The following is a 9,586-nucleotide window of genomic DNA, read 5'->3' on the forward strand; positions in this document are numbered from 1 at the left end:
GATCCTCTGGGTGTTGGATCTGTCTCTTGGAGAGAGTGGGGTATTAAAGTCTCCCACTATGATTGTGTTTGGGTCTATCTTGTTCTGTAGTTCTGTGAGTATTTGCTTGACATATGTAGGGCCTCTTTTGTTTGGTGAGTATACATTTATTACCGTGATGTCTTGATTCTGGATTTTTCCTTGTATTAAAATGTAGTGTCCTTCTTTGTCTTTTTGAGTTGATTTTAATGAAAAGTCCAGCTTGTCTGAGATCAGGATGGCTACACCTGCCGTTTTGGTAGGTGCGTTTGCTTGGAAGATCTTGCTCCATCCTTTCATTCGGAGCCTGTTTTTGTCCCTTGCTGTAAGGTGGGTCTCTTTTAGACAACAGATGGCAACTTTTTGTTTGCAGATCCATTCTGCCAGTCTGCACCTCTTTATCGGAGAGTTTATACCATCTATATTCAAAGAGATCAAGGATAAGTGTGTTTTTTCTCCTTCCATTTTCTTGTTGGGCTGTTTTTCCTCTTTTTTTTCTTGTCTTTAGTGAGCTGCTCTTTCTGTTGAGCTCTGGCTATTGTAGTTTCTTTCTGTTTCTGTCTGTGTGTCCTGTACAATTTCTGTTGGGTGGGATTCCCCTCTTAGAATTCGCTGTAGGGCTGGTTTTTTATTCACATACTCCTTTAGATCCTCTTTGCTATGGAAAGATCTGGTTTTCCCCTCGAATGTGAACTCCAACTTCGCTGGATATTTTATCCTAGGTTGCATGTTGTTGGCCTGTCGAACTTGGATGGTGTTCTTCCACTCACTTCGCGCGTGGTAGGTTTGTGTGGAGAGGTCTGCTGTTATTCGGGTCCTCTTCCCATTGTAGTAAATTTCTTTCTTCGCTTTGGCTGCATTTAAAATTTGCTCTTTATTCTTGAGATCTGAAGTCTTGAATATTATGTGCTTTGGCGTGGCTTTTCTGGGGTCTGGCCTGCCAGGTAGTCCTATAGGCTTCTTTTACCTGGATAGGGCCCCTTGTGAGATTGGGGAAGTTTTCTGCAGTAACTTTGTTGAAGATATGTTGAAGCCCTCTGCTCTGGTATTCGGCTCCTTCTTCTATTCCAATTATGCACAGATTATTTCTCTTGTCTTTGTCCACTAGCTCCTGGATTAGTCTGCCCTGAAGCTTCACCGTTTCTTGGAGTGTGGTAATTTTCTGGTTCTTATCGGCTGCATCATCGTCCAGGCGAGAGATTCTGGATTCCATATGGTCAATTCTTTGTGCTGTGGATTCAATTGCGGATGTCAGAGAGCTATTTATGGTTGCCAGATCAGCTCTGATTGTGAAATTTCTTCCTTTAAAGAGTTGCATTTTAAATCTATTTTTTCATGCATTTCACTTGTCATGATGTTAAGGTCTTTTTTAAAGAAGGTTTGCATTGTATCCATTTTTGCTTCCATTTCTTTCTTGGCTTCCTGGATGTCCTTCAAGACTTCCACTCTAAACTCCTGGAATTGTTTTCTGGTTTCGTTTCTGAAGCTTTCCATCATTTCTGCTAACATGGCCTCAATTGATTTTTTATTCTCCATCTCCTCTTCAGTCGTGCTGCTTTTTGGAGCTGGCGAGTTGGCTTGCCCTTTGATGAACTGTGTTATATTTCTTTGTGATTTGCACATCTGGAGATCTGTGGGTGGCTTCCCTGGTTTGGCTTTGTGCTGGTTCCCGCTGGCCTGTCCATGGGAGCCTTGTGTCCTGGTGTCCTGGCTCTGGGTTTGGCTGTTGAACCTTGCTTCCCAATGGGTGAGCGTGACCTTCTCGGTTGTTGCTAAGGTGGTCACTCTCCCTGCACTTGGGGGTCAGTAGGTTCTGTGTCTTTCTCTGCAGGACCATGTCCTGCCGCTCTGTTGTTCTGACCCTAGCGTGCCCCTGGTGGGGTTTTGCTGGTAGCTGATTCAGCGTGGCTTGGAGGCTTTTCTCTTCTTTGGTTCTTTTTTCCACGCTTTATCTTGGTCAGAGGAGCTCACCTCTCAGGCAGTTCGCCCTCTTGTGTGGACCACTCCTTGGCCAGTGTTGTTGAGGGGCGGTCCACCCACTTATGCGAAATGTGCCAAACTAAGTGGGCACGGCCGCTGGAGAGCTCTGCCCTCCTGTGCGTGCACGCCTACCAGCGTGGGCGCTGTCGCCGGAGGCCCCGCCCACTTGTGTGATGTGTGCCCACTGCAGCAGGTGCTGCCGCTGTGGCCCTGCCCACCTGTGCCTACCAGAGTTATCCCCGGGTTGTTGTGGTGTGCTTGTGCCCTCCCGCGAGTCTGCTGTGGGGTCGGTATGAGTGGGCCCCAGTTGGATCAAGTGTATGCAAGGCCTAGGCACCTCGGGTGGGGCTTGCAATACCTGCCGTCCCCGGACCCCTGTTGGGAAGGGGGCGGGGCCGGTGCGGCTGATTCCGGCTCCTCTGCTGCCTTGGTGCTGCCCCACCCTTCCCCTGCTAACTCCTGTGTCTTCCCAGAGCCTGATGGGATCTTGCCACCTGATTTGGGGGTTCTTTGTTCCCTCGGGGTGGGGAGGGAGAGGGAGGGAGTTCTAGCTTCTTTGTAGGGTTTGGGTCTCTGATAGCTGGTCCTCTGTTGGGGGAGGGGGCAATGGGGGGAGTCACTGGTCCTGGATTGTGTGTGTGTCCCACGCTGCCGTTGGTCCTTCAGGGGTGGGGTGCTGGGTTGTGGCGAAAGGTCGTGGTGGCGGCCCCGCCTCTCCCCTTCTGCACCACTCGGTTTCCCTGCCTCTCATGTCCGATCCCGGCCATGCGGTCCCGAACTTCCTGTTGCCGCCATGTGTCTTGATCCTTGCTCTTCCTGGGGTTCATGGAGTCCTGCTGTCTGGACTCTGCACTCCCGGTGTGGGTTTTCGGCAGTCGGTCTGTCGTTCGCCGGGTCCCCTTTCCCAGCCTGGCCCTGTTCGGGCCAGGGTCGGCTGGTGGGGGGAGGATACCCCAGAGATTCTCTGGCTCTGTGCAGGTTATAGGTTCTTATTTTTTTGCTCCTTTTTGTTTCCTGCGTTTCTCCACTGCTTCTGGCTGCTGGTTTTGCTGGGTTCTTGATGGGGTATTGGGTGCTGGAGTTCCCAGCTCACTATTCTGTTGGAGCGAGTTGGGGTGCCTCCCTACTGTGGCGGCACCATCTTCCTCTCCCTGTTTTTGTTTGTTTGTTTTTGCCAGTCCTGGGGCTTGAACTCAGGGCCTGAGCACTGTCCCTGGCTTCGTTTTGCTCAAGGCTAGCACTCTGCCACTTGAGCCACAGTGCTACTTCTGGCCGTTTTCTATATATGTGGTGCTGAGGAATCACCCAGGGCTTCTTGCCACTAGGCCATATTCCCAGCCCTCATTTCCATGTTTTATGGTTTCAGATTTTAGATTCATATCTACCATCTGCTTGTATTATTGAACTTCAGTTCTTGGTCTACTTAAAAGTGTTATTTCACAATAGCCCAAAAGCTATGTACATACGTTCATATAAGACTACTGTTGACATATTGTCTAATACCAACATTACATTTAAAGCCCTAGGCGAATGTTCTTGGGCTTGGCCACGTGGATACTGTATATGTTCTTGATACATTGTGTATTGTATATATGTCTACCTGACCTAGGGAAGGGAAAGAAAAACAGGGTGTAAGATATCACAAGAAATGTACACACTGCCCTACTGTGTAACTGTACCCTTTTTGCACAACAACTTGTCAAAAAATTTGTGTTCAATTAATAAATAAATTAAATAAAAAAATAAAAGTGTTATTTCAGTACCATTGTTCAACGAAATCATCCCGAACCAGGCACCCATGGCTAACACATATAAACCTAGCTACTCAGGAGGCTGAGATCTGATGACCACAGTTTGAAAGTAGCTAGGGCAGGATAGTCTGGAAGACCCTTATCTCCAACTAGTCACCAAAAAGTGTAAAGGTAGAAGCAGAACTGTGGCCCAAGTGGTACAGCAGTAGCTTTGAAGACTTGGACTTGCCTCCCCCACTCTTGGCCCAGTTCCTTTTATGTATCTAAAGAGGGAACATGAAGGATTGATTGTTGTTGTTGTTGTTTTGCCATTCCTGGGCCTTGGACTCAGGACCTGAGCACTGTCCCTGGCTTCTTTTTGCTCAAGGCTAGCACTCTGCCACTTGAGCCACAGCACCATTTCTGGCTGTTTTCTATATATGTGGTGCTGGGGAATTGAACCCAGGGCTTCATGTATACAAGGCAAGCACTCTTGCCACTAGGCCTTATTCCCAGCCCCGAATATGAAGGATTGATTCCCGCCTTATTCCCTATGATCAAACAAGACAACAGGCTTGATCACATGCCTGTCCTCAGGCAGGTTATTCCAACCTGGGCTGGACCAAGGACACCACCCTTGGTCCCCATAGGACAATAGCCCCTCACCCCAGGTGGAGCATTCCACTGTGGGGCAGGTCAAGGGCATCACCCTGGGACCAGAACCCATTTTCTGGTTTCTATTTTGTTGTTAAGCCCTATATAAGCCCACCCCAAAACCCACTCAGCAGCATAACCTCCAAACCCACAGGAAGGTCTGTGCCCCTCACTGTTCATGTGTTGAGAAACACGTCCAGCCCATTCCTTTTCCATTCTCCTCCATTTTCCCAACAAGCCTAGAGCAAAAGAACTCCAAGACAGCACCCAAGACCCTGAGTCCAAGCCCAGGCCTGGCTAGCCCAGCACTTTTGGCTCACACCTGTAATTCTAGCTACACAGGAGGCTGAGAGATCTGAAGATTGAAGGTTGAAGCCAGTTCATATAGGAACATCTAGAAGACACTTACCTCCAATTAAGCAGCAAAAAGCCTGAAGTGGAGCAGTGGCTCAAGTGTTAGAGCTCCAGCCAGCCTGAAGTGAAAAACCCAAGGGACAGTGCTCATGTCCTGAGTTCACGCCCCAGCATGAAAGGAAAACAAGTTTGCAGTACTTATGTTTCTGAGTTGTGTACTTCACCTGTCTCTGCCAATAACTTTTTTTTTTTTTTACTTAGTCATGGGGCTTGAATTCAGGGCCCAGGCGCTGTCCCTGACCTCTTTTGCTTAAAGCTAGCACTCTACCACTTTGAGCCACAGCTCTACTTCCAGTTTTCTGGTTAACTGGAGATAAGAGTCTCATAGACTTTCCTGCTTGGGCTGACTTTGAACTGAGATCCTCTGATTACAGGCATTACAGGCATGAGCCACCAGCACCTGGCTCTAATAACATACTTTTTGGGGTGTGTACTGGGATTTCATCTCCAGGGTTCAAGATTAATTGGCTGGCTATCACTTGAGCAGCACGTCTAGATTTTCCTTTTTCTAGTTATTTTGGAGATGGAATCTCAGACTTTTCTACTTGGGCTGGTTTTGAACCTGGATCCTCCAGATCTTCAGTTTCCAGAGTAGCTAGGATTATAGGAATAAACCAGTGATACCCAGTTATACTTTGCCAATTTTTATATTTTGGTTTGAACTCAGGACTTGCTAGGTAAGCACTCAGTCACTTGAGCCACTTTTCAAACCCATTTTGCTTGTAGGTTATTTTTTATATAGGTTATCCTATTCTTGCTTTGGCTGACTTCAGAGTGGAATTTTACTGATCTCTATGACCCATGTAGCCAATATTACAGAGTGAAGCACTGCACCTGGCCCTTAATAAATACATTTATAGATATCCCCCTCTCTATTTCTGGTGTAATAAGGGTACTGGAGCTTGAACTCAGGGCTTCTCATTTGCAGTGTTTTCACTCAAGGCTGGTGCTCTACCATGTGAGCCATGCCTCCACTTCCTCTTCTATATGTATATATAGATGGTTGTCTTAAAATCTACAACTATTTCAAAATTGTTTTAGCTTTTGCCTTTCCATAAGAAAATTGTGATCCAGCTGGGAATATGGCCTAGTGGCAAGAGTGCTTGCCTCCTATACATGAAGCCCTGGGTTTGATTCCTCAGCACCACATATATAGAAAACGGCCAGAGGTGGCACTGTGGCTCAAGTGGCATAGTGCTAGCCTTGAGCAAAAAGAAGCCAGGGACAGTGCTCAGGCCCTGGTTTCAAGGCCCAGGACTGGCCAAAAAAAAAAAAAAAAAGAAGATAAAGAAAGAAAGAAAAGCGGGCTGGGGATATGGCCTAGTGGCAAGAGTGTTTGCCTCGTATACATGAGGCCCTGGGTTCAATTCCCCAGCACCACATATACAGAAAATGGCCAGAAATGGTGCTGTGGCTCAAGTGGCAGAGTGCTAGCCTTGAGCAAAAAGAAGCCAGGGACAGTGCTCAGGCCCTGAGTCCAAGCCCCAGGACTGGCCAAAAAAAAAAAAAAAAGAAAGAAAGAAAAGAAATTTGAGATCCTCAGATTTCAGCCTCCTGAGTAGCTACGATTACAGGCCTGAGCCACCAGCACCTGGCTCTAATATCATATACTTTTGGGGGCTGTACTGGGATTTACTGTGTCCATATCCATCGAAATTGCTGAGACTTTTCCATAGGAATTGCATTAAGCCTGTGGACTGATACCCCTATTATGTCAAGTTGTTCTATCTCAACAGACCCCCAAAGATGTCCATCAGAAAGAATCTGAAGTGAAGGAAGAGAAAACTACAGGATGTAGGCGATGCTGAGAGTGAAATTGTCTTTCCAACCTATGGTCATGTGAGACTCCTCTCTGGACAATGGGAAGAGAGAGCTCACATAGGGCATCACAGCCCCACAGGGTGCCTATGCCACTCTGGGCCCCAAAGGCCTGCAATACAACAGCCCCTCCTGAGTGAGGTGCCCCAGCCCTCCCACCCTAAGGGCACATGTCCCTGGCCGGAAAGAGGGTTTCGGTGACATTGAGGGTGGGGAGCTGATGGTTGAGAGTTGTGGTCATCCCTCCCTGCACAGAGGGGGAAGGGGTGGGTTCCCTGAACTAAAGGGTCCCCTTAGAGCAATCCTTCATCCTTGGTGGGTATCTGGCCTTTATCTGTTTGTTCCCATTCGGTTCCTAGGCTAATTGATGGGCTGGAGGCTAGCCCTGTCCAGGCCGCTGAGGTGGATCAGAGTACTGACTTCCTTCAAAGCTCCCCTGCACGACCGCTGTCTCCTAGACCCGCTCAGCCCGCTGACCAGACCCCCACTTCCAAGGTCCTCCACGACCCCCATGGACTAGAACCCCACTTCCACAGTCGTCCATGCCCCCACCCCGTGGACTAGAATCCTACTTCCACGGCCCTCCACGGCCCCCCACCCCCCGCGGACTAGAACCCTACTTCCACGGTCCTCCATGCCCCCCATGGTCTAGGACCCCACTTCCAATGTCTTCCATGCCTCCTGCGGACTAGAACCCCACTTCCACGGCCATCCACACCCCCACCCCCGCGGACTAGAACCCCACTTCCACAGTCGTCCATGCCCCTCCCGTGGACTAGAACCCCACTTCTACAGCCCTCCACATCCCCCCGCCCCCCAACAGACTAGAACCCACTTCCACGGCCCTCTACAACGCCCACCCCCGCCCAAGCTTCCTGCCTGGCCCTGCCTCTCCGGAATCGCTCCGCAGCGCTGAGCGTAGATTGGCCCAGCGAAGTAGGCATAGCCCTCGTGACCACGCCCATTTCACGTATCCACGCCTACACCACTTAGCTCCGCCCCCAGAGCGTGCACCAAGGCCCTCGCTATGTAGCCCCGCTTCCTGGGGGCGTGCACATATCGATTGCGTCACGCCCGGAAACCTTGCTGTGCTCACCACTTCCTTACGCAATCTCGCGAGCACTCAAGAAGGGGGCGGAGAGAACGGTAGCCCGGAAGGCAATTGACAGACTGCGCTGGCCGGGAGGTCCGGCGCCGCTGCCGGGCGCGCGTGCGCATTGCGCTGCTGAGTTTGCAGCCGCGATCCGGGGGTCCCTGCGGCGGAACCCCTCTTCTCCCTGTCTTCGAGGTCTGGCTGAGGCGGGCCGCACCCTCCGCTTGGACGGCGCGGCCCAGCGAGGAGCCTGGCAGCGACAGGCTGCGTACTCACGGAGCCCAGACACGGCGCAGCGGAGAGGGTGGGTGCTGGGGAGACGGGGAAGGGGGCGGAGGAGGGACGGGGAGGGGCGGAGGAGCGAGAGCTAGGGGTGAGGAGAGCGGAAGATGGTGGCGGGGGTAGGAGGGAGGCCAGAGGGGCGTCCAGCGTGCCCTCACCCGGAGGCCAACCCGCTGTGATCCCCCTTTAATCTCGCCCCTCGTCCGTGCCAGGCCACTCGGCATGGCGGAGAACCGAGAGCCCCGCGGGCCCGCGGAGGCCGAGCTGGACCCGGTGGAATACACCCTCAGGAAACGCCTTCCCCACCGCCTGCCCCGCAGGCCCAACGACATCTACGTCAATATGAAGACTGACTTTAAGGCCCAGCTGGCCCGCTGTCAGAAACTGCTGGACGGAGGGGCGCGGGGCCCGAACGCGTGCTCGGAAATCTACATCCACGGGCTGGGCCTGGCCATCAACCGTGCCATCAACATCGCCCTACAGCTGCAGGCCGGCAGCTTCGGGTCTTTGCAGGTGGCCGCCAATACCTCCACCGTGGAACTCGTGGATGAGCTGGAACCGGAGTCCGATGCGCGGGAGCCGCTGACCCGGATCCGCAACAACTCAGCCATCCACATCCGGGTCTTCAGGGTCACACCCAAGTGATGGAGGCCAAGCTGGGTCCCCTACTCCACCGACTCCCCTGGTGACAAAGCTAGGTCCTGCTTGACGGCAGGTCGTGTTCTGGGTTCTGTCATGGAGTGGCCCCCTCAGATCCATGTAAGAAAAGCCCATAAGGACTCTGGGTTGAGGACAGAGAGGAACTGCCTCTTCATGGGCCCCGGCAGAGGATCGTCCTCTGTTCTGTACAATAAAAAGTACCACTGCCTCCACCTCACCCAGTGTATTTTGTGTCTACCTGACTAGGGAGAATAGGAAACAAGGTTTTCTTTGGTTGTTGTTTTTTTCCCCCTCCCCATTACCCCCCAGGACTGGGGCTTGAACTCTGGGCCTAGGTGCTGTCCCTGAGCTGCCTTTTTTTCTTTTTATGCTCAAGGCTAGTTAGTACTCTCTACCACTTGAGCCACAGCGCCACTTCTGGCTTTTTCTGAGCAGTTTATTGGAGATAAGAGTCTCACCCACTTTCCTGCCCCGGCTGGTTTCCAACTGCAGTCCTCAAATCTAAGCCTCCTTTATAGCTAGGATTACAGGTGCGAGTCACTGGACCTGCTTGCTTGAGTTTTGTTGTTCTTTTGTTCTGGGACTTGAACTCAGGGCCTGGATGCTGTCCCTGAACTTTTTTGTTCAAGGCTAATGCTCTACCACTTTGAGTCACCGTGCTACTTGTTTTTCTGGTGGTTAGAGAGAATAGTCTCATGGACTTTCCTGCCTGGGCTGGCTTTAAATCTCCATCCTCAGACCTCAGCCTCCTGAGTAGCTAGGATTGATTATAGGTGTAAGCCACTGGCACCTGGTTGTGATGTGTGTGTTTGCCAGTCCTGGGGCTTGGACTCAGGGGCTAAGCTGCTTTTTTTGCTCAAGGCTAGCACTCTACCACAAGCCACAGCACTACTGGCTTTTTCTGTTTATATAGTGCTGAGGAATCAAACCCAGGGCA

General features: G+C 51.1%; 1 protein-coding gene across 1 annotated transcript; it reads left to right on the forward strand.

Annotated features, from left to right (window-relative positions):
- The first annotated feature begins 7,786 nt into the window (after positions 1-7,786).
- On the forward strand, positions 7,787-8,853 carry Pop7 (POP7 homolog, ribonuclease P/MRP subunit). Its single transcript, XM_048351147.1, has 2 exons — positions 7,787-8,011; positions 8,202-8,853. The coding sequence occupies exon 2, from the start codon at positions 8,212-8,214 to the stop codon at positions 8,632-8,634; it is 423 nt and encodes a 140-aa protein (XP_048207104.1). The 5' UTR covers positions 7,787-8,011; positions 8,202-8,211; the 3' UTR covers positions 8,635-8,853.
- The last annotated feature ends 733 nt before the right edge of the window (positions 8,854-9,586 follow it).

Source organism: Perognathus longimembris, chromosome 1 (genome assembly GCF_023159225.1).
Source record: "Perognathus longimembris pacificus isolate PPM17 chromosome 1, ASM2315922v1, whole genome shotgun sequence".
In the NCBI taxonomy this organism is placed as follows: Eukaryota; Metazoa; Chordata; class Mammalia; order Rodentia; family Heteromyidae; genus Perognathus; species Perognathus longimembris.